Raw genomic sequence first — 27,235 nt, forward strand, 5'->3', positions numbered from 1 at the left:
CAAGCAACGAAACCAGTGTGACAAGCATTCACCAATACAGCCCGCGGAGCACAGCAATACAGCTGTCTCAGCACAAGATAGAAGCTACCTGGGACTAAACTGCACCAGGCTAAACAGCTAACATCAAGCTCAAGTCTACTGAATAGAAAGTAAAATATAAAAGGTACACAGAGGGATCTTCATCTAGTCTACTCTTCAAACAGACAGAAAGAGAGTAACAGCAGCATTTTTCAATCTTCTTTCTTCTTTTTTACTCATCAGTCCCGCCCCCCTGTGCAGCTTGAAAGGATCAACCGGGGTCTGGCCACATCAGCATAGGAGGATCTCTGGCCAGCTTCTCGAGTTTTTTCACCATAGCAGAGACATGTGTTCTTGCATCGCTTGAGAACAGGACCTCCCACGCTGCTAGCTCCAAGGCCACCTGTCTCCAGATTTTCTGCATACCACACCATACAGATCGATTGAAACACAGGTCATTCCTGATCTTCCAGAGAGCCCACATCACAGCTGCATGTAAAGCATTCACCACTGCGTGTTTCTTATTGGACACCCACTAGGTCGCAAGATTCTCAATATTAGAGATCTTGCCAACTCCTGATATGTCCGCAATAGCTCTCCAGAGTTCAATTGACACTACACAATCAAAAAATAGATGGTGGCAAGATTCTGCTTCAGAGCAAAACACGCAGGTCATGTCTGGGACATGCTGCCTCTTATCAAGATTGTCCCTGGTTAAGATCTTATTATTATAGACTAACCAAAGAAAAATTTGTACTCTAGGGACAATCTTCAGCTTCCACACATGCTGTGTATGGACAGGGAAGATACTTCTAAAGTTTACAATGTTGTAAAAGGATTTAACCGAGTATTGCCCATTTGCACTATACTTCCAGACTGGAGTATCCTCACAATCTTTAAAAGTAATAGTACCAGCAATGGAGACAAGGTCCATCCAGTCAGAGATTTGATCACCCCTCAGACACCTCCTAAAATTGATCTTAAGATCAATTCCATCCCAGATTTTATAAATAGAAATGTTGTGCTCATTAGTCAAAGAATATAAATCCCAGAATTGAGCGGATAGTGGTGCATTCCCAAACCACTGATTCTTCCAAAAACGAATCTTCTTGCGAAGTAGAAATCATATGTAGGTCTTTGAGGATTTCAGACGGTCTTCCACCTCCACTGATGGCGCGTTGACAGTGCCACTCCACTATTGAAGCAAACCTAGATTTGTTGCCTGTGGCTGGGAAGTCATCGAGGCTATGGTTCAGCCGGACTAGCGCGAGGAGAAGTCAACCCGAAGTGGTGCAGTCATCGTTGAAGCAGGGTACAAGCCTGAGAACAAAAACCCTAGACTTTGTCGGCGTCATCTTGTTAGTAGCATCAAGGTAAACCAAATCCTCTAAGACAGCCCTCACAGCCTCAACCTCACCACTCAGGCCTAATTTGGTTTCAAGAGTGGGCCTAATTTGGTTTCAAGGGTGAGGTAACCCAGGGCTCTAATCCCCCACGAAGGGATTTCCATGGACGTAGGGGATCCTCTCCTCCCACCACAGGGATACCAGCACGTTGGTTTGGACAAAATAGGGGAGAGGGGAGAAGGTCAGATCACGTCCCGAAAAAAATGCTAGAAAGCTTCATGCTGAGGAAAGTTGGTTGGATGACAAAGCACGGAGGCTGGAGAAGGCGGAGGCCATCAGCTCAGTCGCAAGGAGAGTCACAGGCGAATGAGGCGAGGATTTTCTCCCTGACCTGTCGACACCGGGATATCTGACCCAGGGACAGGCCGTGGAAAGGCCAAGGATCTTCTCCCCTCACATCCTACCAAATGGGTTTGTTTACTTCCCCAGGTGCAACTTAGCCCGTGGTTTGCCCAACCGGGTTAAAGGCTGAAATCCCCTCGGATCCCTTCGAACCAATCAGGGTGCCAGACCAGGGAGATTTAATTCCGACAGCTGATGCCATCACCATCCAAACACCGCCGGGCGAGACACAAACCTAGCCTAGACTATTGGACACATGCAAAACAAGGTCCCGTCGTTTCCACCACCCCTCCTCCTGCGAGTATCCGACAAAGGTGAGGAAACCCTGGTAACACTGTGTTGGTCGAGGCGTCCTTCTCTGTCTCCTCTCTCTAAGAGCATCTCCGGCCATTGCGCCCTCAAACGTGCCGAAAATCGCCGCTTGGGGGCGAGCCGGCGTTTTTTTCGGCGTGAGGGTGAGCACGTCCCCAGCCGTCGCCCTCAGGTCGGGCCCCAGACGTCCCCACAGTTCGGCCAAATTTCAGCAAACACGGCCAAATTTCAACAAACACGACATATTTCAATGAAATTTAGACGTTTTTTACACGAATAAAATGGACGAAAAAAAACCATAAACTACGGGCCGAAGTAGGCGCTGAGTAGGGCGTAGTCGTCGCCGGCGTCGTCCTCCTGCTTCTCCTCCTTGACACGGCCGGCGCCGCTGCTCGACCCCTCGCCCCGGCGCGCTGCTTCACGGCGGCGGTGTTCGGCGATCTCCTCCAGGGCGCGGCGCTGGCGGTCCAGCTCCATGCGCACGTAGTCCTCGCGCGCCCACTTCAAGGCGGCCTCTTCTTCGTTGGCCTCCTCGGCGAGAGCAGGCTCCGGCTTCACAGCGGTGAGCCCTGGCTCCGGCTTCACCGTCGCCAGCCCTGGCTCCCTCTTCGGCTTGACCAGGCGAGGAGGGCCCGAGGAGGAGGAGCCACGGCCGCCGTCGTTGATGACGAGGCCAGCGCCGCGGGTGCGCCTACTGAGCGGCGTCTCGGACGGCTCTGGCTTGACGCTGACCAACGCCGGCTCGCCGGAGGAGTGAGAGGAGGATCGGGAGGAGGAGGAGGAGGAAGAGGAGGATGACCATCCCATCATCCTCCTCGGCAGCCACGCGCCGCCGCCCCGAGCGGTCGAGTACTCGAACGGCGGGTCGTTGCCGCCCTCGAGGTGCGCGAGGACGCCGCTGAGCGTGCGGCCCGGGACGCCCCACCACAGGCGGCGGCCCTCGCTGTTGTTGCGGCCGCGCGGCGTCGGCGCGTTGTTGGTGGAGGCGAGCCGCTCCTCCTGTCGGCGTCTGAAGTACGCGGCCCACGCCTCGTGGTTGCCGGTGGCGTACTCCGGGAGCGCCCGCTCCTCGGCCGTCAGGGACGCCCGCGCACGCTCGATCTCGGCGTGGAAATAGGCAGGCGTCTCGGGGACGGGCAGAGGGGGGACAGGGACCCCGCCGGCTCTGAGCCTCCACCACGACGGAGCGCGTACGTCGGGCGGCGCGGGGTAGTTGGCCTCGTGGAGGAGGTAGGCCTCCCACTCATGCAGCGAGCGGCGGCCGAAACCGTTGGCCGCCGCCGCGTCGCCGGGGTACCTCGCGCTCATGGTTGCCAGGGAGAGAGAGGGGCTCGAACGGTGGAGAGAGAGAGATAGGGGGGGAGGAAGTACGGCGGTGAGGAGGGGGAGATGGGTGCTTCACCGGCGCGACCAAGTTCGCCTTTTATAGCGGCTCGGGGGCGGCCGCGTGCGAACGCGTGGCGGAAGGCGGGGCGGCATCGCCGCACTTCGCCACCCGTGAATCAATGGCAGGCTGACCGGCAGCAGCCTTGGCATTGATTTCCCGCGGGAAAACCGAGACGATGAGGACGACCAGCCTTCGTCTCGTTGACGCGCTGGTCCCGCCATTCTTTCGCGCCAAAACGTTCGCGCCGGCGCTCTCAGGCGCCGCGCCGGGTTTGGGTTGGGTGCGCCGGCATCAATTTCGGTCCAATCCGACAAAAAACAGGCTCGTGGGGGCGCGACTCGACCGTTTTTCGACACCGGCGCTAAAAAACGGCCTTGGGGGACCTGTTGGGGGCGCGGCTGAAGATGCTCTAACCTATCTTTGCTTTCACCCAACCAAATCAGATTTGATCGGTAGAGCGATAGATAGGTTGGATATTGACAACGCGTGAAAAGAAGGGGGTTTAGGAAAAACTGGATGAAAAATCGTGAATCAAATCAAAAAGATTAAAAGACAAATATCTGCCAAATATGTCCTAATCAGTATATTTGTTTCTTCCGTTGTGGTGCACGAGCCTTTTCTACCTCGTATAAACCAAAAATGGCGTTCAATTGCAATCACATGGAGAGGTGGAGGAGCACATCGCTGACGGCGGCCGGCTGTAGCACGCCGAGGTCTGTGATCAGAAGCTCCAGGTACTTCGACTGGGTGTAGTCCCTGGCCGGCGCCTCGACGTCCACGCCGGCCGGCACAGGCACGTCGCCGAAGTCCACGTCTCGGCCACCGCACAGGCACGGCGAGTGGCCGTGCACCAGCACGGTGCAGCCGTCCAGCAAGAAGTCCTGGCAGAGCGTCGCGATGGCCCCGCGCGCGCCTCGGCAGATGTCCCCGGATCTGGTGGCGCGGCCGACCAAACGGCGTTTGAGGGCGGGGAACTGTGCGGGCTGATCATCGGCGACGCCGCCACGACGCACGTACCGGACGAACATGTCGCAGACCGCCGAGAGCGCGCCGTACGGCTCGCTATCCAGGCGCTGCAAGTTTTCATCCATCAGCGTGTCGTCGATCAGGCATAAAACTCGTCTACATACGGTTGGCGTGTGCAAAAATTGACTAGAAACTCGATCAGAACGTAGAGATCAAGAGCTCAAGAGCTGACGAAAATATAAAATAGCACAGCTGCACCGGGGCCCTCTCTATCTAGCCATCCATTCTACGCATCGCGATTCGTGCAAACACATTTTTCTTTTTTGTTTCTCTCACATAAAACATATTTTGAAGTTCAAACCTTTGCAGCGTAGCAAAGTTTTCTATCTAGAATCTAGGATAAATCTTATAGATTTTTTTGTCAAATATAAATATACAAAAACGATTTTTTTTAATTTAAAAAATCATTTTTTGTATATTTATGTTTGACAAAAAATTCTGAAAGATTTATCCTAGATTCTAGATGGAAAGCTTTGCCACGCTGCAAAGGTTTGAACTTCAAGACATCTTTTATGTGAGAGAAACAAAAAAAAGAAATTTTCATACGAAAAGTTAGTTGTGTTGCACAGATCTTAAAGCAATATTGGACAACCAGGATACAAGGGCCGGGGTGCAGCTGTTCTAAAAATCCACGTCCCAAGAGCTGACCTTGAGTTCCTCCGCGGCCGCCTTGACATCGGCTTGGAGCCCGGCGATGGTCTCGGCCTTGCTGGACCGGACGGCGTCGAGGAGCGCCATGACCGCCGCCACGGCCTCGTCGGCCCCCTCTTTCGTCCACCGGTCCAAGCACCCAGCGATTCCTGGCGTCTCCGCCTCGGCCATTGTCGACGCGGCGGAGGTGGAAGCAGCAACGCGATCTTGCAGGGAAGCAGCGGTTATTGTTGCAGCTAAAGGACTCAGGGAGAGGAGCCATGATTGGGGTTGGGCGGACGACGGCGATCGATCCGGCTTACAGCGTCGTGGTTTCCATCGTGAGTTGCGAATCCTATTGCTCCGCTTCCGGAGGGGACACGTTTTATATATATGGACATGTATGTGTGGGCCATATAAGGCCTGTTTGTTTGGGCCGTGATTCGAATTCCTTATGCCCGGCCCAGCCCAAAGGAAAGAATCGTGAACTCAACCCTAATAAACGATGTGTGCCACGCAAATCCGCCGCCAGGGAACACAAACAATGGACGTTCCACTGCCGGGCGGCGGCGGCGAGGTTTCGGAGGACTACTCCCCGGCGGCCACCGTGGTGCCCTTCGACCCGCCCCTCCCTCTGCTTCGCGCGCCGGTCCCTTCCTCTTCCTCCTCCGCCTCCACCGAGCCCCCCGTCCTCGCCTTCCGCGACGCCGCGAGCTGGCGCGCCGCCTGGGAGGCCGCCGAGGCCAGCCTCTTCTCCCAGTGCGAGGTAAGCCCCTGCCCAACTGGCAATCTGTGTCTGTCTCGCATGCCTGGATCATCGGAGGCAAAGCGCGCTGTCACATACCTATCTAGGAGACGCCGATTGTGTAGGCTTACTCGACGACGGTTGTTTAGATCTGTTGGGTAGAAGCTGATTGCAGATGGCAGCGCAGTTCCTAGCACCGGAAGCATTTGCCCTCTTTTTGTTCTTGCAGCTGGCCGAGCTGCCTTGCGCTAGTCAATGCCAGGCAGCAAGTTTAGCAGCTGCGTACACCAAACAGTGCAGACAAGCCCCTGACTAGTACCCAAGATCACTTACTATTCGGGTTTTTCATGACATGGCATATATTCCACTTCTGCGGTGTTGCTGCTATGCTAATTCCCAGTTGACCGAGATGTTCCTGGGTCTCGGTCGATTTCTCGGCCGACTGAGATGTCTATAGACGACCCTGTTGACCAGTTTTTTTTTTGTTCTTCCGTGTCTGGGAAGACGAGGAATGTTTACTTTTGCAGCTGGCCGAGCTGACTTGCTCTAGTACTGCTAGTCGGTAAATTTATCAGCTGCACACAATGAAGAGACAGAAACCACTTCATGGCTGCTTAGCTTTAGCTGTCTTGCTTGGTGATGTTCTACAGTTGAATTGGCAAATGAAGTGGAAGTGCACCTTTTGCATCATTAGTCTTTTGTGTCGTCGTTTTGTTTTGTGGAGAAAGTGCTAGTAATCAGATTAGGATCTTGCAAGTCTGGATCTATTATACTCCCTCTGTTCCTAAATAAAAGTCTTTTTAGAGATTCCAATGCAGGCTACATACGGAGCAAATTGAGTGAAATCTCTAAAAAGACTTAAATTTAGAAACGGATGGAGTGGATGCCAAGATTAAATTGCATGTGGGTGTATAGTTATATGGTGTATTGTGTGATTAAGCATTTGAAGTGCACCTTAGAGTTCTTACTGTCAGAATTCATTCCTGACATGACAAGAGTAAATTGGATTTAGCTGGAGCAAATCTACCGCTGTGTGTTTTGTATACAAGTAGAAGCTTTGCTTCCTAAAGATCTCCAGTGGTCTCAGCCAGCCCATTTGGCTTGCTTCATCATTCCTAATTGCATGATGTACTTAATCCCCCTAACTGTGAACAATGGATCTTTTCCTGCAAATGGAATGAACAGCGGATTGGTTCATCATTTTGCAGGCTGGTGCACGCTCCGGCTGTTCAATCGCTGCAACACGAAAATGCAAGCCCCCCTGGTGGAAAGGTTTGTTTGGAGGTGCAACAACCAACTATCAAGAAAGAGAAGAATGCGAAGAACGAGAAATGGCTTCTTGTCTTGAATCAGCAAAGGAGGCTTGCATTAAGTTTTCAAAGCAAAAATGTAATGCACCATTCCAGGATGCAAGGATTGCCTCTGAAGGCCTCCTTGAAAATACAGATTTTGTTGTCTGGGATGCTGGGCGTAACAAGACAGCATCAGCATCCTTGTCTGTTGCAGACAGCCGCTACTCATCCAATCCTGGGCTTGGTGGCACAAACTACAAAGGAAGTGACTTGCTAGACAGCTTAGCATCTGAAGGCAATAGCAACTCAGGGCGATGACTTATCAAAGGCACCACTGTGGTCAGCGCTCAGGAGACCGCACATATTATTTGGAGCTAGATTCATCATCAATGAAATAATGGTATGGCATTGTCGAGGCTTGTGTTATGTTATTTGGTTTTCTGTTGCTACAGTTGGCTCCGTGGCAAGAAAAATAGTGAATGGACAACTAATTGATAGAAGAAGACTGCGGCTGCGAGGCTTGAGATTGAATGGCTAGCATTCTGAAGTTTCGCGAGACCAAGAAGATTAAGAATAGTTGGATATTGTTTCCTGCTACTGTCTCGGCCGTTTCTGTTGATTTTGATGCTGGGCAAAGGCGACACAAGATGCAAAAGGTGTACATCAAATGCATAAGTGGTGTAATGCGTAGCAGTAGCAGTATCGGTGAATATGTAGTATATGTTGATCATTGGTTGCTGTAAATAAATCATGCCCAGCTGAAGATGAAAACTACACTATCCAAGTGCCCATCTGGTTGTTTTATCTTTCAGAAAAGATGCCCAAATACCTAAGACAACATTATGAAACAACTGTGGCTACACTTGCCACTTGCTAGTCATTCTAAAGATGGTGAATTTCAGAAATTATCCATTTTACACATCATTTAGTGTGAGACAGAATTAGTAGGGCCGCAGTTTTATCTATGTACCAAGAAGTGTTGGCTCTAACCTGAAAGCCTAGTGGGGGTTATCACCACAAATATTGAGAAGAAGATGCTTCCAATTGCTCGCACGGTCGCAAGAACAGGGTAGCTTGCTAAGGGCGTCGTATCACGTGAATCTGTGCATCACCTCATCGTCAATCGTTTGATCTAGGTCTTGTGCCTGATGTTTGTTTGCCCGCTTTTTGCACAAACACGCCCGCCTCTAGCCATGTTTGCCCTGTAAATTTTGCAAGAAAACCCCCAGCGAGGGCAGCTCTCCCAGTTCACCACCCCCAATCGTTCTTTTTGTCCGGCTGCTGTGCTGCCGAACTGTTCGCCAAGTTCTTCAGGCAAAGCCGGCCTAGAGTTCCTTGGACCACAACCCAAGACCAGCACAACCAGATGACTGCTGCGACCATGTAGCTAGTTCTTACTATATTAGATAACTTGCTGTTGGTGATTTCAATAGGATTATAGATATTGTTTGGGTGTGCTAATCGAGCTACAAAATTCAGAAAGAGGTGGATGTAAAATTCAGGAAACAAGAGGATGCCAAGTTGTTGCTGACTGATTTTTAAAAAAAGAAATGGCTGTTTCACTTCCTTTTCGTGAATGCTATTGTTGACGCGTATTGTCAGTCTCTAATCTGAGTTGTTCCTACACGATTCATTTTGAAAAACATTCTCATTTGGTACTGTCATTTGTAAGCTGAGCTGTTCCTACATGATTCGTACTGTCAGTTAATGCGTACTCCCTCCGTCCGGAAATACTTGTCATCAAATTGAATAAAAGAAGATGTATCTAGATGTATATTAGTTCTAGATACATTCTTTTTTATCCATTTTGATGACAAGTATTTTCGGACAGAAGGAGTACATGTTTACAAGTATCATTTGGTACCGAAAAACAATATGGCCGGTACTTCAGCAGTGTAGAGGGAGAAAGGAAATTCAGTTCAGCATTCGCAAACCCACTGGTCGTCTTCTGAGTCGATGAGAATGGTCAATAACCGCAAGAATAGTTTCACAATTTAACCTATTGTTCAGTTCTTGCTTAATAAACAGGGAAAACTACAGAACATTTATGAAGCAGCGGCACCAAGCATTCTCAAGTATATTCAGCACATGTACTTTTCTGTGACAACAATTGATGAATAGAGTTCAGAATCAAGTGTGATATAAATAACTTAAATATTTGGACAAAGCACAAGTTGACATCCATTACATAAATTCAAATATCAATAAACCGAATAAATGGGATTCAAAATTCATCTCCTTCCTCAAAGACTTTTAGCTATGATGCTGCACCATTTGGAAGAATGGGTTGCACATTCATGGCTTCTTTTCCTTGACCTTTTTTGGTTGGACAATTGCGACTGTCATGAAAACCTATTTGGTTGCATGTCTTGCACAAGCGTGCAACCTTGGCCTTGACTTCTTTGTTCTTCTCCTTTTGTTTTTCCCCACTCATTTCCTTTCCTCTTTTTATTCTTTTACATCTCCCTACCAAATGAGCATCATTTGGCGGGTGTATGTCAACTTGAGTAGGAATGTTGCAACCAATAAACGCCTCGTATTCCTCTTGCCTAGTGTGCTTGACTGCATTAGGAACCATTTGGTTCAGAGGCTCCTCAATGCTCAGAACACTTGCTACCAAAAAGTCCATGCCTTCATCTGATTGCTTGGCTCTTTGAATTAGATCTTCCAACTTGTTTCGCACTGTTGAAATCTTCTTCCTCGCAGCTGCATCCAAGGAGTCGGCGGGCATTTCTTCTAGAAGGTTCCCTTGTTCATCGTAAACACTCTCACTACAAAAAAAATGATGTGACCATGTGATTTCAAAAAAATAAGAGTAATAATTATTATAACTTTCATACCTTTTACACCGTTTCTGCCATCTTTCCATAATATAGAAGGTTGGGAGCTCCTGTTGATTTTCAGTTCGCATCACTTGGATAATATGGCGGCATGGGATTCCATGTGACTCAAATAACTTGCACGAACAGTTAGCTATCATGGTTTTCGTGTCACATCGGACCTCCCTTACCCTACTAGCACCCGTTTTGAAGGTCACTATTTTAATTCCCTCATCTTGTGCAATTCCTTGAACACAACAGTGGTCTCTTGCAGCAATAACTTGTTCCTGAAATTTCACAAACACCTCATATGTGAATACTTCACTACCTTGTCTCTCCATTGCCCACGGTGTGACTAATTGGGGGGTCCTATGGATGCTTGAATTGTCTGCAATCAACTCCTCTTGACGTTGACATTCTAAAGCCGTCTCGAATCTAAGCCAGAACTCAACAAAAGTGAGCCTGCGATGAATGAATCGGTTAAAAAAAGAATTTGCGCTTTCAGACCTTGAAGTTGTTCGCAGAATGCCTGCCAGTGATATGTGCATGAAATAGACTGGTATCAATGACTATCTAAGGCTAAACCTTTTAGTCAACCACTCATTATCCTCCAACCCAAAGTCTGAAATTATGGAATTCCACTCCAACTCAAATTCGGTCACAGTTTCTGAACCCCATACACATGCGTTCATCCTCTTCCAAAATTCAGGTTCTTCTCTAATCACAGGTGCAATCTTCTCTGGAAGTCTTTCCATTATATGCCACATGCACAACCTGTGTACTGAGGTTGGAAAAACTTTATCAATTCCATTCTTGATGCTAGTAGCTTCATCAGTTATGATGAGTCTCGGCGCTACACCCCCCATTGCTCCTAGGAAGGTCTCAAACAACCAAACATATGACTCTTTCTTCTCATTGTCCCTGGCAGTAGAACCCGCCATGGTAGTTGGTTGCACTGTATCCAGCAAGGAGGACTTGTCCACCATGCGGATCTGGAGTTGGGAGATGGATTCCTTTGTGGTCGTCGTGGCGATTACCCGTGGCCTTGATTGATCAGGCAGATGCATGCCGCCGTGGTCGTCATTGGGATAGGGCATGCTCTGAGATTGGAAAACGATTGGGGAGTGGTGAACTAGGAGAGCTGCTCTCGCTGGGGTTTTCTTTGCAAAATTTACAGGGCAAACAAGGCTGGAGGCGGGCGTGTTTGTGCAAAAAGCGGGCAAACAAACAGCAGGCACATGATCTAGATCAAACGATTGACGATGAGGGGATGCACGGATTCACGAAGATGGTTGGATTCACGTGATACGACGCCCTTGCTAAGATGCTATGAAGATATTTATAAGTTAGTCTCATACAGAATTTGAGTTGGTTGCGAGATCTTATGGGTTTGACCTCTAGCCTACCCCAACTTGTTTGGGACTAAAGGCTTTGTTGTTGTTGTTGTAGTAGTAGTCTCATACAGAATTTCTTGTTCCTAAAGTTCATCTGCCAGTCATCAGTATAATATGGGCGAAACAGAGAACACACTGAGTGTCAATGATCTCCATCGTAATGTTATCTTGTAGACTTTGAATGAAGTAGTGGCACAGGCTTTGCTTTTCACCACAGTAATCAAGGAAGATTTGCTTCTGTCTTGTCAGGAGCTCGACGATCATCACACCGAAACTGTAAACATCGCTCTTCTCAGTCAGCTGGCCTGTACGGTAATACTCAGGATCCAAGTATCCAAATGTACGATGCACTGTAGTGACCACGCGATTTTCATCCATGGAAATGGATCTCGAAGCACCAAAGTCTGCAACCTTTGCAGTGAAGCTATCAGTCAAGAGTACATTGGCAGCGAATCAACCTGTGGTTGAGTTGGTTAGGTGGACAGTGGTATCCCCAACCCACCAGGGTTCAAATCCTGGTACTCGCATTATTCCTGGATTTATTTCAGGATTTTCGGCGATGCGCTTTCAGTGGGAGGAGACGTTCCTGTCGACGACGAGGCGCCTACGGTGACTTCGTAAATCTCAAGATGATATGCCGGCTCAATCTCTCAGAGGTGCTCATAGGGGTAGGGCGTGCGTGTGTACGTTCATAGGGGTGAGTGTATGCGCGTGTATACGAGCATTTGTGTCTGGACTGATGCTAAAAAAAAGAGTACATTGACAGATTTCACATCTCTGTGAAAGATTGGTATGGACGCAGCAGAATGGAGGTACGCAAGCGCACTTGCAGCCTCACTACCAATTCTGATACAGTGATACGATCATCCCGTGTTAACAAGCATCTAGCACTCACCTGGTGACCGGATGAACTCATACACGAGCAAAGGCACCTCCGACTCAAGGCAACATCCAAAAAGTTTTACTACATTTCGATGATTGATTTGTGACAAGGTTGCAAGCTCATTGACGATTGATCAATCTCTCTTTGATCTACCATTTTGGACTTCTTTATGGCCACCACACGTTGATCTGATAAGATCCCCCTGTAAACGGTTCCATCCCCTCCATGGCCTAGAATGCACATGGGGTCGAAATTGTCCGTTGCCTTTTCTAACTCATCCAATGAAAATATTTTAGCTATGGGTGGCACTTTCATTGGATGAGAACAACTGCTCCAATAAAAGGCCTCTGTTTTTTCCAAAGTGTGCTTTCCGAACTCGCCTTTTAGTACTTCTCTTCCACTTCTGAAGCAACAAAATTGAAACCGATGCAAGAAACAGAACTCCAATTCCAGAGCTTAGTCCAATAACAACTCCTACAGAAGTGTTCATACATATTACCAGACTACACAGCAAAGATCATTTTTAGAGTCTAAAAGGGTGCATCATTGATTGTAAGATGAATAAAGCAAGGTTTTAACTTCTGGTGATTTACCTATTAAATGGTTGGTGCACGAGTTTGTTTCCTTTTCAAAATTGCTGCCAAAAGGACATGAACAATAGTACAATTCAACTGTGTTTTGGCAAGTTGCAGATTCAGGGCAGGGGCTTGGACTTTGATCACACTCGTTGACATCTACAGAGAAAAAAAAAATCCTTCTAAGGTAATACAATAAACAGATATGTAGATTGAAGTATGAGTAGATTAAAATAAAATGACACTTGATCTATAGTTCTTTTTCTAAGAAGGGAGTTGCAATTCTACTGGAATTAACATCAAGTCAAACTGTCAAACTGAAAAGTTAAGCACAAAGGTATTGTCTGCACCATTCTTTAATCAACGATTGAAGAGAAATAGCATTCAATATGCAAGGCAAGTCTAATAAGTATAACAATTCAACATGATATGAGTACAATAGATTGTTTGTATAATTGTTTGCTCTCCTTTTCTTTTCTTTAGGCTGTTTTTTCTATAATTGTCTTCTACAAACTATTTGTAAAGATTGATCTGTAACCCCCATTATTAAAGAGACAAGTCCACACAGTCTAACCCCTCATTTTCCTTTCTCTATTTGGATTTTTTACATGCTTGAGAGGGGGAAAATAGTATCATACACATTTGTCCACTGCGGAAATCCTTTTTATCGATTGGTGTACAAATATTCTTACGAACTAATCAGAGCTGAAGAAAAACGCCTCTGTAGGTATCATTGAACCTTGTAGTTGTTACATAATCGGAGCTGAAGAAAAACGCCTCTGTTTCCACCAAGCCGGTGTAGTTGTCACCGCAATGTGTTCTGCATCCATGGTGACGCCGCGTTGATGATATGAATGATAGGTTCAGCATGAGTGCAACGGCGCCGAGCAGTAGCACTGACGCCATACTAATTCTTTGAAATTGGAGTCGTGAAATTAAGCAAGTATCGGATGAGCTAAAAGGAGAGGAAAAACATCACGAACGGAGTATAGAACGTTAAGCAGAGAAACCCAAGAACCCTTTTAAAAAAAAATCTGCAAGAAACCCAAGAACTTGATAAGCCAGTACTAGCAGAAGAGCGCAGAAGGGGGCAGAAGTGAATCCCGAACGGAAGCACGTACCTCCACTATACATTCGTGATCGAGTTGGCGAGCTAATTCAAGGGAGCGCCGCGGCCTTCCAACCGGAGCAGAGGACGAGGCTGTAGGTATGTATGTGGCTGACAACCTGCGCGGCTTTCAAACATGGTGGCTCCTTTTGGAAAAGGCTCGGCGTGGAGACCCCAACCGTGTCATTCGTGTCATACATATGCAACTTTGACAAAGGGCTGCGAGCTTTACTTCACAGATGTGTTGCGTGTACATTTGGTTTTAACAAATTTGAGATCTTTTTTTTGTTTGGATTTGCAGCTTTTGTCATTTTAAATACGTTTTCAATACACTATATATAGATTAATATACACTACTGTCAAAAATGCTTTTATATTATGAGACGAAGGGAGTAATTTGTTTTTCTCAACACGTAGTATTTTTTTAAAAGGAGAGGCAAAAGATTTGCCTCATTCATTAATTAAACATAAGAGAATTGCCTAATTAATTAATGAAAAAACGGGCGAAAATCATCGCCATCCCAAACTCTGAGAAATGACACCAACTTCGCTAAAGGCGATCATCGAACCAACCAACCAAGAATAGGGCGTGCGGAATCACATGAAGATCCACGCCGGACCTCAGCCACTACAACAAGACAGCACAGCTCTAACACCAAAAGAGAGCTACTAAGGAGAACCAAACAGCTGTGAAGTCAAAGCTACGGTGGCAAGGCCCAGTGGCATACGATGACAAGTAACAGGTGATCTTCCTCAACACGTAGTATGACTTCAGTGCACACGACACAATATATGCCCCCCTGGAGACCGACAACAGAACAACAGTTCCACAAGCATGAGCACACTTCAATTCAGGTGTGAGTGTGACCACTCCCTCACGTACAAAGAAGAAAACTCCCGTTTCGTACAGAAATTCCATGAGAAGCAAAATGGCGCCACGTCGTATTATTTGTATTTCTTCGTTCTACGAATCAGCAAAACCAGATCACGACTCGACACGATTCACGGTTCACGTGGAGCACCTATCTCACGCTTTTTCGACGCGGTAGCCAGGCTGCCTCTCTTTCTCATCACTTATTTCTACCATGGAGGTGGTGGTCTCACATCAGGCTGTAACTTTCTTCGACGTCACTGAGTTGCAGATGGTGGCAAAGTCCGGACCCTGCAAAACACCCAAATATTTTGCTTAGGAGATTTGAGATGATAAAGCAGAGACATGCAACAACTGAGAACACAAGGCATTAGTTTCCTAAGTTCATCTCTTTTGTCTGAATGAAAATAGATGCCAATTTCTCATACCTTCAAAGAGGCACCGCCGACAAGGAAGCCATCAATATCTTCCTTCTTTGCTAGCTCTGCACAGTTTGCTGCATTTACAGAACCTGCAACGGAAGCATAGGGGAGATGGTCATATCATAGGATTTACGAGTCTTGTTAACCATTACCAAAGTATTGACTGTAACCTAAAAGTCTAATGCCTTGGAAGGTGAAACCAGAGGTTGGGAATTTCTCTGACTGGGGCTTCAAGATATTTCTAACACGCCAAAAAATAACAAGAAAAATATGCCTCCAGTAGCTCAGATACGATAGCAGGAAGGGGGTAGTAGCTTTGCTATGAGGCTATTAAGATATTTATGAGTCACCATGTGATACTAAATTTATGGTTCCTAAGTTCATCTTCCAGTCATCAGTTTAATATATGGGTGAAACAGGGAACATGTTGGCCCTGAATGAAGATCATTATAAGAAACTAACCTCCGTATATAATTCGAACGGTAGAAGCAACATCAGCTGATACATTGGTTTTTAACCAATCACGGACAGCGGCATGAACTTCTTGAGCTTGCTCAGGAGAAGCAACCTTTCCGGTTCCAATAGCCCACACAGGCTCATACGCAATAACAACGTTTGTCCAGTCCGTAATATTATCTGAAAGCACACATTTTGCAGATAAATCAATGCTGTTCAGGCCCATCATCACTAAACTACTAAACATGACCAAATTTCACCTGCAAAAGCCTTCATCTGCTTAAAACAGACATCGAAAGTTTTCCCAGCTTCCCTCTCTTCCAACAATTCTCCTATGCATGCCATAACCTTAAGATTTTGACTCAATGCATATGCAGCCTTCTTCCCAATAAACTGCATAGGACAAACTTGTTAGATCGCAATCCCAAACTAAGTTACTGCATCACAACAGCAACTATACATCTCAAAGTCAACTTCAGACTCTAGAGAAATGAACAAGAGTAGTACAAAATCAGTAGCATCTGTAATTACCTCATCATCTTCACCGATAACATGTCTGCGCTCAGAGTGACCAAGAATAACCCATTGGCAGCCAATGTCCACCAACTGCTCCGCACTGGAGTTTTCCAATGAGAAAATAAAACTCAGAAATGAAAGCCCAAAAGGAACAAAAATAGAAACAACATTTTGTAACCCTCATTACTTAGTACATTCCAGTAAAACAAATGCTTTTTGGTCATTAGTGTGACAGAAGAATTTTCGACCTCTTGTGTACCAGGAAAAGACAAACTCGACAAGTTCAACTAGCAGTATCCAACCTGATCTCTCCAGTGAAAGCTCCTCCTTTTCCAATCCATGTGTTTTGAGCAGACACCTCAATACGTCCAGTTAGTGAACTCTTGACCTGGTCGATATAGATGAATGGCGGTGCTACCACAACATCTGCACCATACCCACAGCTCCATATATTAATATATTGCTGAGTCAATGAGACAAGCAGCTAAATATCTTAAAATAAACTACATAATCATGTTTAGAAGGTGAAACACATTAACTTCAGAAGTGAGCAGCCATAGTAATCTGAAACTCACTGTTCTTCATAACAGTAGTCTATTAAAAGTAGTTACTGAATTGGTGCAAGCAAACTACTCGTGTCTTCCACCATGAAAATTTATCTTTTGGTGGTACCCATGGTGTAAAATTCACAGATGATAGTAAAGAATCATGCATATTGCTACTGTGGAGCATGTACAAGCTAATACACTATATGCCATTTTTTTTTGGCCAACCTGGTAACCAACTAATAACCAGGAGGAAGTGCTGACATGACACTGATGCTCATACATGATGTATGTTGTCATACAACAACAACAACAACAACAACAACAACAACAACAACAAAGCCTGTAGTCCCAAACAAGTTGGGGTAGCCTGTATGTTGTCATATATGTCACTATTTTTTTTCGAGAAAACGCAAGAGAATTTTGCGTTTCATTTCATTGAACAGGAAGACATTGGGGGTACAACCTCCAGAAAGGAGGGACAAGCGCGCGCACACACACACACACACACACACACACACACACACACACACACACACACACACATACACGACCGTCCTCACCAAGCAACTACAACTAGGTGAGGAGGTGCCCTCAACTACAGACACACAACGACATTAGGCCCCGCCCAGCAGGGCAGCGTCACCGCCATTGCCAGACACTCCAGGGACGATTGCAGCTCCAGGACTGCCCAGGTAACTAAATCTTTTGCTAGACAAGGGGATCAAGACTGGCTGATAAGTAACTAGGAGCTTTGAACTAAAAAAATAATAGGCAACAGGTTGGGGCTAATATGTGGTCTAGACTTCTGGTGATAGCACTACTCTACAAGAGCAAATGTACTAGTAAATAATTTACATAGGTATAGAACATAGCTGGTAGAAGGTGCATAATATAGTCAGGAAAATGTCCATACTAAATGGAAACAGGCACCATTGACATGATGTATACCAATTAAACACGCACACCCATTGCACAGGTCATAACGAAAGGAAGCTTAGGATATGCGTAGAAGAAGCAAATGAGCTTACCTACATCGCTTTCGAGTGTGGCAGCATTCAAATCAGAGACAAGCTTGCTAATGGATTCCTTTGTTCCATTCTAGAGTGAGGGACAAGCAGAGAAATCAGATATTAATCCAGAAAATTCCAAGATACCTGACCGAAACATTAAGCAACGTAACTTTATATGGTCAACAAAAGCTCCCTATAAATATGAAGCAAAATCAGAGACATAAAAGCATAGGAAGGCTCCCCCCAATCATGTACATGCCGCCACCTGAATACATTCGGATGGCAACGACCAACACCCTAGCTGCTGCAACCCCTTGCACTGATTGATGGCCGCCCCCTGCTGAATGCCTTAATCTATGGCATCTCTTATGTCATGATTAAAACAACACAGTGACAATAATAACTAGCAGCATTCCTCTGTTCCTTAAGTCATCGAATGCCCCTCAAATCTGGACATCTTTTGGAATCTGATGAAGGCTATCAAGGGACAGCAGAGACGGAAGTTGCAAAACTAGGCGGCACGGCACGAAAAGCAACTCTAATACTGGAAGAGGACATCAGTACGGTGTATAGCACGATGTCTGCATGAACGAATAGGGACAAACGAAATCCCCCCAAGGCGACAACCACAATGCCGCCGCGAGGATTAAAAAACGTCACGCGGGGCGCAAGGGAATCTCCACCGCCACCGACACCGCCGTACTCGAGATTCCCCATCGCGCGGTGCCGACGCGTCAAGCCCGTGCGCGCAAAGCCGGTGGGATTGTGAGGAGAGGGGGGGGGGGGGGGGTTACTTACGCACTTCCAGTTGCCTCCGACGAAGAACTGCAAAACGACATCAGCGGAGGGAGTTATCAGGCGCGAGCAATGACTTTCACCGGGGAAATATTACGGGTAGAGGGGAGGGCAAGAGGGCGGGGATTGGAGGCGCGCGGCGGTACCTTTCCGGATCCGGCCATGGCGACGAGGCGCTGCGCGCGGCGGCGGGAGCAGCCGAGGCGGAGCTGGTGGTTCTGGTGGTGGTGCTGCGGGGCCGGTGCGGCAGCGGCGAGGCGGGAGAGGTGGGAGGAGGCGAGGGACGACGGCGCCGCCATTCTCTTCTCCCTGAATCAAATCTCTGCGTCGCGCGCTCCTGTGGTGGTGCGGTTGGTGGGCGAGGGAGGGAGGCTCTGACGATGATGCGCGCAGCAGCCACCACACCAACCAGGGGAGGGAGAGGGCGCACGGGGGAGCAGAGGAAAAGGGGAAGGCGAGGGCGACCCGTGCGGCCACGGTGGCTTTGTGTATGGCCGGCCGCCTCCGCCCGCGCCTTATCGGCCCACGGATAGGGTGCCGAGGGCCGAGGATCCCCCTACGTTCGCAACGGCTGTACCTACCAGGGCCGGGCCGGGCCGGATGCTGAGGGCGACAGGCCACCGCGCGCCCTGGCCCCTGAAAACCCACGCAAGGGGATGAAAGGAACTGCTCTGTCCGTCCATCTCTGATGCCTACTTCTCCGGCAATGTACGAGGTAGAGGCTCAAACTTGGGTGTCAGAGAGACCATGGTTAGGGTTTTTTCTTGAAAGAAAAAGCATCCCATCAAGGGTCAAGTCTTTTGGTATTTGTGCTCGCGTTTTTCTGAATTTATTTCAGATTTTTTGAGGATGTTCATTCAATGGAAGAGAAGGCGTCCCCGTTGACCACGGATGCAAAAAACATGGAGGTCAGAGCTTCTGTGATGATGCTGAAGTTTGGTCTGATTTCTATCTTCCTGGGCTACATCCAGATGCATGGTCACGGGATATACTTTCTGACAACCGTTTCACGGACGTATTAAGATTATATCGCTCATGTGGCCTATATGGTACTCGAGAAATAGATGGACTCACTAGGAAGAACACATGAGCACTTATACAACAATTTTGTGGGTTGTGGCTGGAGACCTCCGGAGTAAGGATGAGTCAAGATCAACTATATATGATGCTACAATCAGTTCGGAAATTAGTCGGGAGGTGTTGCCCCTTCACCATCATCTTGCTCGATGTATGGTGCAAACCCAACGAAGGTGTGATGGATCCAATAGTTGTCGAGACAATGCCTTTACGAGATGGAGTGATCTTTGCAAAACTCGGGGTTTCCACACATGTGACCTTGAGGATATCTAATATCATGGCCAAATTTGTGCTAGGTGTGCTTGCACTGATGGTTATAGAGAGTGGGATGAACTTTGAACCTCATTCCCTAATCAGCATCCAGATGGCTGACTATCCCGAAAGTACTTTTGTTGAATAAAGCTATCAAAATTTGGCACAAAAAAGGTACATATACAGATTTTTAGGGAGGAAATTTACAGCCTGAGGTGGAGTGGTAGGGTAAGATTTAGGGGAATCCACCATCAATGGGAGAGGACACTTACCCCATACGCTTGAGGGGTTAATGGGGTCTACTTAGGTCCCTCTGCTATGGTGCTTCAGGGTACTGACAATTCACAAACATTAGAGATGCTAGCGTGTGTTATGAGGCACTATCTTTGGATAGCGATCTACATCTAACAATAATGAGAAGAAACAATGATGCCTATCTGTTATAACCAGCCCGAAAGATGGAACTTGGGGTTAGTATGCTCATCCAGGAAATTTATGCTCGGACACTAGAGTTTGTCTCCGCACGGTTTTGTCATGAGAAAAAAGAGAGCAATGAGCAAGCCCATGACAAGGCGGATTCGCGCCCGCATCGAATGGGGGCCATGGATCCTCCCGCCAAAAGGGGCGAGGGGGCAATGCCAAGGTGCACTGGTGCGAGGCATGGGCAGAAGAAGGGAGCATGGGAGTTTTTTTTTTAAACAGATACATGAGAGTAGTGACTGAAATTGGGTTAGATAGATGCTTAGCGCTAAATAGTTTTTTGGAAAGAAACATAAACTGTATTTATTAGACACTGTCATTAAGCAAGGGTACAATATCATCCATAGGCTCCTCAAACCAATCCCTTGTCACAAAAAAATTTGCTAACCTAACAAGTTCTTATTTGCTTCCCTATTACACTGTTCAAATCTAGTGAGAGAGAAATCACATGACATATAAATAACAATCATCGAATATGGGGGCCTAGAGGATTGGATGGAGGCGTAAAGGTTGAAATAGTTTTGTTTCTCTACTCTTCGTGTTTTCGGAGTTTCAAAAGGCAATGAATAAAGCCATTGAATCAACTAAACAAACAGATATAAGGGGAGTAAAAGTAAAAATTGCAGGTGGGAGGAAAAAAATTGCACGTGCCGAATCCATAAAGAAGGGCAGACTTCCTCTCCAAACAATTCATGCTAAAATTGATTATTGCTGCTATCCAATTCGAACTATCTATGGAGTATTACGTGTAAAAAATTGGATATTCGTAGAAGAGAAAAAATTTCTACAAACGATACGTACGTGCACCAAAAAACCTGATAGCACACTTGCACCATCTTGTCACGTACTTACAAAAAAGAACTGAAATGCACCAAAATCATATAATCCTCAAAAATATTACTAGTATTATACTACGTTCTTGCGTCTTGCATTATCCTCACTGAATATTATACAAGTAGACAAGAAAGATTTAGTTCTTAAGTCTCTCCCAAAAGTCCTTCAAGTAGCCCTGGACGGGAGATTCTGATCGCATCTGAAGGACGAGGACATCATAGCGGAGGCGGAGGCGGTCGCCGTCGACGTGGTCCTCCGCCCACTTCAGGAGCTCCTCCCGTTTGACGAAGTCGTGCACGTCGACGCTCCACGAGGACCGGTCAGGGTAGATCATCCCGTGAATATCGCGCGGCTCGATGAGGCGGCTGAACGCCGGCACCCCCGCGCGGTCGAGGATGCTCACCTGGCACATGGCGGTGGCAGTCTTGCCGGAGTTGTTGGTCCCGGCGAGGTGGAGGCCAGCGCCGACGCAGAGGCCGCGGGCGTGGGGATGGTAGGCGGCCTGCCAGTCGATGCCGCCGACGCGGAACTTGCGGGACTTGATGGAGGAGCCGTCGACCATCCTGTGCACGAGCTTGTAGCCGTCGATCTGGAAGAGGTGCGTCCCGGTCACCGGCCGCGCGCGGACGGAGGAGGAGGAGAAGGAGTGCACGGCGCGCTGGTAGGCGCCGCGCAGGGCCGGCAGAATCAGCTCGGTGGCGGCGGCTCCTGTCATGGCGATCGATGGTGGATACGATGTGCGTACGGGACGTGCATACCGTTCTTGTGTGTATTATATGCATGGGCTATGATGCAATCAGTGTTTCTCAAGATTTCCTTGTGATATCCACGTCAACATCCTAGGAAAGAAACCCTTTCCTAGGATTTTTCACACCGAAAAACCTAAACTTACGCTCGGGGTGGTTAGGATTTTATACGGACCCCTTTCCCTCCCTTCCTCCCTTTCTCCCTAATGTCCAACCATAATTTTACATGTTCCTCGTAAGAGTTTGGGTGTGTTTGGATTGTGGCCAAAGTGCACCTTACCAAAATTTTGGTCATGACCCAAAGATTGGTTTTTGTTTGGGTGGTTGCCAATTTTTTGGCATGCCAATGAACTTTAGCCAACTCTAATTCATTTTTCTTACCAATGTTGATCAAATTATGGGCAACCAAAACCTCAACCAAAATTTTGTCTAGCCAATGCTTTGGTGGGGCAACCTTCGGCACAAACCAAACACATCCTTTGTTCCATGCTAAAAAAAACTCATGATATTCTGACTGTATATAGTTAGCACCTCTCTTCTGTCACAATACCAAGAGTTTTGCTACACTTACGGATTTTTTTTCTTTTTTTTGCGGGGAAACTTCCAATTTATTCATTTTTGATCATGGCAGTACAACGAACACCAGAAATAAAAATTACATCCAAATCCATAGACCACCTAGCGACTAGGTTTACAGTACTACGTGGGTGGATTAGAGAAAATTTAGTGGCTTGTTAGAGGTTTTGAAAATGGCACCTTGGATTTATTTAGGCTCAATTTTGCTCTAATTATTCTCATCCCTAAGGAAAATGATGCCAAAGATATGGAAAAGTTTAGAAATTGTGCTGTGAAGACTTTGACCGAAACCATGACTAATATGTTTTCTCCCATTAGCATAGACTTACCTCTCCTAATCAATCTGTCTTTATTAGGGATAGATGTATCCTGAAGAGTGTTGTCATGGCCCATGAGGTTAGACATACGATTCATAATAGGACTAGTTCTGAGGAGCTTATTTTAAAACTCGATTATAAGAAAGCCTATGATAGAGTGAGATGGGATTTCCTTTTGGGAAATGCTTTCTTGTAGAAGTTTTGGTGAGAAGTTGATTGGTTTGATATTGATGACCCGTATTTTACTGGGGGCAAAGGTCTCAAACAGGGTAACCCCCTTTCTCCTATCCTGTTTAACCTTGTGTGTGCCTGATTTCTTTTCTAAAACGTTGTACAAAGCTACCGGCCATGGTTTAGTTTCTGGGCTTTTACCCAATGTCATTCCTGGTGGTGCGTACTTTGCAGTATGCTCATGACACTTTGCTATTTATTGATAATTCCATTGACAAGGCTAGAAATTTTGAATGGATCTTGTCCAGATTTGGAAGTTTATCTAGTATGAAAAATAACTTCCATAAGAGTGCCTTTTGACTATCCATCCTAGTGAGGTGCCCAAAATCTTTTGTTGTAAAATTGGTTCATTTTCCTTCGAGTATTTGGGAGTGCCTTTGCACTTTGATAAACTGAGGAGAGATGACTTACAACCTATCATTTATAGGATCATTAAAATTATTTCAGGTTGGATGGGTAAGACTTTGTCTTTCAGGGGTAACTTATTTTATTATGCTCCTATATTACTAGCAATCTTGCTTATCTAATGTCTATGATTAAATCTCTCAAATGGATAATTAATGTCATTAACTTTCAAATGAAACACTTCTTCCGGGGAATATGGATGATTCTCACAAGTACCATTTGGCCTGTGGGGTTTTGGTTTCTAGGAAGAAGAAATTTGGTGGTCTAGGTGTCTCTAATCTGGGGATTTTAACATGGCTTTACTTGCCTCTTGGGTAAGAGATATTTTGAGAGTGGGGATAAAGATTGGGAAAGGATTTTGGATTTTAAATATATTACTCTACCTTTTTGTTGTCTAAACCTTGGCAATGGTTCTCTTCTTTGGAAGAGTGTTACTTGGGTTTCAATGCTTCTAGGACCTTTTAGAGCATCTCCAACCGTTGGCCCCCCAGGCGGCTCGTAAAATCGCCGCCTGGGGGCGAACCGGCGCTAAAATCGGCCTGAGGGCTTTCGGGTTCCCAGCCGCCGGCCCCAGGGTCGCCCCCAGAAGGCGTGTTTAATACTTTTTGAAAAGGAATTCGGCTAAAATCCGGCAAACGGAACAAAGTTTCAGCTAAAATTCGGCGAACATGACATTACTTAGGCCACTTAAATAGTTTTTTACATAGGAAACTGAAAATACTAAAAAAACAAAGGCCGCAACTACGGGGCGAAGAACGCGCTGAGCACGGCGAAGTCGCCACCGTCGCCACCATCGCCGTTGCCATCGTCGTCCTTCTCCTCCTTCACGCAGCCACCCCTGCTGGACCCTTGCCCGGGGTCGCCCTGGCGGATCGGTGGCGGCGCGTCCTCATCGCTGTCGTCGTCGAGGATGACGACGCCCCCCTCGTTGCGACCCCGATGCTGAGCGGCGAACTGCTCATAGGCACGGCACTGGCGCTCCAGCTCCGTCCGCGCCTAGTCTTCACGCGCCCACTTCAAGGCCGCCTCGTCGGAGAGCCCCGGCTCCGTCTTCACGATGGCGAGCCATGGCTCTGTCTTCAGGGAGGCGAGCCCGAGCTCCGTCTTCATGGCGGCCGGCTCCGTCTTCGGCTTGACGAAGCGGGGAGGGGCCGAGGAGGAGGCGCGCCCGCCCTCGTTGATGATGATGTCGGTGCTGCGGGTGCGCCGGCCGAGCGGCGTCTCCGCGGGCTCGGCCTTGACGCTGAACAGCGCCGACGACCCAGAGGAGTGTGAGGAGGAGCGGGATGAGGAGGAAGAAGAGGACGCCGTCCTCCTCGGCATCCATTGGCCACCGCTCCGGACCGGGGCGGCAGGGTACTTGAACGGTGGGTCGTTGCCGCCCTCGAGGTGCCGGAGAACGGCGTGGAGCGTGCGGCTGAGGGCGCCCCCACCACAGGCGACGCCCCTCGCTGTTCTTGGTGCCCTGCACCACCGGCGCCCCATTGGTGGAGGCAAGCCGCTGCGCCTGCCGGTGCTGGAAGTACGCCGCCCACGCCTCGTGGTCGCCGGCGGCGTACTGCGGGAGGGCCCACTGCTCCTCCATTAGGGACGGCCGCACCTGATTGACCTCATGGCAAAGTAGTCGGGGCGCATGTCGACGTCGGGCAGCGGGGGGATGGCGATGCTGAAGGAAATATACCCTAGAGGCAATAATAAAGTTATTATTTATTTCCTTATATCATGATAAATGTTTATTATTCATGCTAGAATTGTATTAACCGGAAACATAATACATGTGTGAATACATAGACAAACAGAGTGTCACTAGTATGCCTCTACTTGACTAGCTCGTTAATCAAAGATGGTTATGTTTCCTAACCATGAACAAAGAGTTGTTATTTGATTAACGGGATCACATCATTAGATGAATGATCTGATTGACATGACCCATTCCATTAGCTTAGCACCCGATCGTTTAGTATGTTGCTATTGCTTTCTTCATGACTTATACATGTTCCTATGACTATGAGATTATGCAACTCCCGTTTGCCGGAGGAACACTTTGTGTGCTACCAAACGTCACAACGTAACTGGGTGATTATAAAGGAGCTCTACAGGTGTCTCCAAAGGTACATGTTGGGTTCGCGTATTTCGAGATTAGGATTTGTCACTCCGATTGTCGGAGAGGTATCTCTGGGCCCTCTCGGTAATGCACATCACTTAAGCCTTGCAAGCAATGCAACTAATGAGTCAGTTGCGGGATGATGTATTACAGAACGAGTAAAGAGACTTGCCAGTAACGAGACTGAACTAGGTATTGGATACCGACGATCGAATCTCGGGCAAGTAACATACCGATGACAAAGGGAACAACGTATGTTGTTATGCGGTCTGACCGATAAAGATCTTCGTAGAATATGTAGGAGCCAATATGGGCATCCAGGTCCCGCTATTGGTTATTGACCGGAGACATGTCTCGGTCATGTCTACATCATTCTCGAACCCGTAGGGTCCGCACGCTTAAGGTTTCGATGACAGTTATATTATGAGTTTATGAGTTTTGATGTACCGAAGGAGTTCGGAGTCCCGGATGAGATCGGGGACATGACGAGGAGTCTCGAAATGGTCGAGACGTAAAGATCGGTATATTGGACGACTATATTCGGACATCGGAAAGGTTCCGAGTGATTCGGGTATTATTCGGATGGGAGAAGCAATGGGCCTTGATGGGCTTTAGTGGGAAGAGGAGAAAGGGCCAAGGGGCTGCTGCGCCCCCCTCCCCTCTAGTCCGAATTGGACTAGGGAAAAGGGGGCCGGCCACCTTTCCTTCTCCTCCACTTCCTTCTCCCTTCCTCCCCTCTTGGTGGACTCCTACTAGGACTTGGAGTCCTAGTAGGACTCCACATCCTGGCCGCACCTATTGCCTTGGCCGGCCTCCTCCTCCTCCATCCTTTATATACTGAGGCAAGGGGCACCCCATGAACACAAGTTGATCTTCATGATCGTTCCTTAGCCATGTGCGGTGCCCCCTTCCACCATAGTCCACCTCGATCATATTGTAGCGGTGATTAGGCGAAGCCCTGCGACGGTAGAACATCAAGATCGTCACCACGCCGTCGTGCTGACAGAACTTCTCCCCGACGCTTTGGTGGATCGGAGCCCGGGGATCGTCATCGAGCTGAACGTGTGCTAGAACTCGGAGGTGCCGTAGTTTCGGTGCTTGATCGGTCGGGCCGTGGAGACGTACGACTACATCAACCAAACGCTTCCGTTGTCGATCTACAAGGGTACGTAGATCACACTCTCCCCTCTCGTTGCTATACATCACCATGATCTTACGTGTGCGTAGGAAATTTTTTGAAATTACTACGTTCCCCAACAAATGCCACCGGCGCTGAGCTTCCACCGCCCAGGCGCGCGCATGTTGGAAGGCGCCGGGATGTTCGCCTGGAACAGCAAGTGGGCTTCCCACTTGTGCAACGTGCGGCGGCCGAAGCCATTGGCCGTCGCGCCATCTCCGGGGAAACGCTCGCCCATCGTCGCGGCTGGGCACGGGGAGAGAGAGGGACGAGCGTCAGCGGCGGCTGCACACGGGGGGGGGGGGGGGATGCAGAGCTCGGCGGCTGTGGGCGGTGTGTGGTCACAGGCGAGTGGGAGGTGGACGCCATGTGTACGCGGGGCAGGAGAGGGGGCGTCGTCGCACCGCCTGTGAGGAATCAATGGAAGGCTGACCGGCGGCAGCCTTCGCATTGATTCCCTGCGGAAACCGAGGCGATGAGG

General features: G+C 47.8%; 3 protein-coding genes and 1 pseudogene across 3 annotated transcripts; 1 reads left to right on the forward strand and 3 right to left on the reverse strand.

The window, feature by feature from the left end:
• Positions 1-4,121: 4,121 nt before the first annotated feature.
• LOC123101499 (translation initiation factor eIF-2B subunit alpha-like) lies at positions 4,122-5,472 on the reverse strand. Its single transcript, XM_044522926.1, has 2 exons — positions 5,140-5,472; positions 4,122-4,538 (listed from the first exon to the last, which is right to left on the reverse strand). The coding sequence occupies exons 1-2, from the start codon at positions 5,311-5,313 to the stop codon at positions 4,122-4,124; spliced, it is 591 nt and encodes a 196-aa protein (XP_044378861.1). The 5' UTR covers positions 5,314-5,472.
• A 176-nt stretch (positions 5,473-5,648) lies between these two features.
• Positions 5,649-8,066, forward strand: LOC123104572 (uncharacterized). Its single transcript, XM_044526446.1, has 2 exons — positions 5,649-5,887; positions 7,075-8,066. Exons 1-2 carry the CDS (start codon positions 5,666-5,668, stop codon positions 7,474-7,476), a joined length of 624 nt encoding a protein of 207 aa, XP_044382381.1. The 5' UTR covers positions 5,649-5,665; the 3' UTR covers positions 7,477-8,066.
• Positions 8,067-11,461: 3,395 nt separating this feature from the next.
• On the reverse strand, positions 11,462-13,963 carry LOC123101500 (wall-associated receptor kinase 5-like; annotated as a pseudogene).
• A 704-nt stretch (positions 13,964-14,667) lies between these two features.
• Positions 14,668-19,024, reverse strand: LOC123104574 (triosephosphate isomerase, chloroplastic). Its single transcript, XM_044526447.1, has 9 exons — positions 18,702-19,024; positions 18,559-18,585; positions 17,779-17,848; positions 16,505-16,628; positions 16,218-16,302; positions 15,947-16,079; positions 15,693-15,866; positions 15,237-15,319; positions 14,668-15,099 (listed from the first exon to the last, which is right to left on the reverse strand). The coding sequence occupies exons 1-9, from the start codon at positions 18,852-18,854 to the stop codon at positions 15,043-15,045; spliced, it is 906 nt and encodes a 301-aa protein (XP_044382382.1). The 5' UTR covers positions 18,855-19,024; the 3' UTR covers positions 14,668-15,042.
• Between the last annotated feature and the right edge of the window lie 8,211 nt (positions 19,025-27,235).

The sequence above is a fragment of the Triticum aestivum genome, chromosome 5A (genome assembly GCF_018294505.1).
Source record: "Triticum aestivum cultivar Chinese Spring chromosome 5A, IWGSC CS RefSeq v2.1, whole genome shotgun sequence".
Taxonomy (NCBI): Eukaryota; Viridiplantae; Streptophyta; class Magnoliopsida; order Poales; family Poaceae; genus Triticum; species Triticum aestivum.